Source organism: Eimeria mitis, genomic scaffold (assembly GCF_000499745.2).
Source record: "Eimeria mitis Houghton genomic scaffold, Emh_scaff3017, whole genome shotgun sequence".
NCBI lineage: Eukaryota > Apicomplexa > Conoidasida > Eucoccidiorida > Eimeriidae > Eimeria > Eimeria mitis.
Genome location: NW_013571362.1, coordinates 6,401 through 7,043, shown reverse-complemented (window position 1 = coordinate 7,043; position 643 = coordinate 6,401). Strand labels below are relative to the sequence as shown.

The following is a 643-nucleotide window of genomic DNA, read 5'->3' as shown; positions in this document are numbered from 1 at the left end:
GGTTTGTGTTCAGCTGCATGCAATAGAGTGGCAGTATCGGTTGCTAGGAGATTTGAATTTTATATTTTCTGTGTCTGCTGAGTTTTCTCTTCATTGCTATCGAAGCTGTGCTGCTGACTTTAAACAAGATAAAAAGTGGATCTATCTAGGTATGCTGCTGCTGCTGCTGCTGCTGCTGTTGCTGCTGCTGCTGCTGCTGCTGGTGCTGCTGCTCCTGCTGCTGGTGGTGGTGATGGTGCTGGTGCTGCTGGTGATGGTGGTGGTGTTGGTGCTGCTGCTGCTGGTGCTGCTGGTGACAATGCTGCTGCTGGTGCTGCTGCTGCTGCTGCGGCGGCTGCTGGTGATGATGATGCTGCTGCTTGTGCTGCTGGTGATGGTGCTGCTGCTGCTGCTGCTGCTGCTGGTTGTGATGGTGATAGTGCTGATCGTGCTGCTGCTGATGGTGATCGTCCTGCTGCTGCTGCTGCTGCTGCTGGTGATCGTGTTGCTGCTGCTGCTGCTGCTGCTGATTGTTCTGTTGCTGCTGCTGCTACTGCTGCTGCTGCTACCGCTGCTGCTGCTGCTACTGCTGCTGCTGCTGATCATGCTGCTCCCATAATTACTATATATGAATTCCAACAAATGTATTTATTTATTTATTTAC

General features: G+C 52.1%; 1 protein-coding gene across 1 annotated transcript; it reads right to left on the bottom strand.

Annotated features, from left to right (window-relative positions):
• Window positions 1-141: 141 nt before the first annotated feature.
• Window positions 142-585, bottom strand: EMH_0061420 (uncharacterized protein; the record flags this gene model as incomplete). Its single annotated transcript, XM_013497926.1, has 1 exon — window positions 142-585. The coding sequence occupies one exon, from the start codon at window positions 583-585 to the stop codon at window positions 142-144; it is 444 nt and encodes a 147-aa protein (XP_013353380.1).
• Window positions 586-643: the final 58 nt, after the last annotated feature.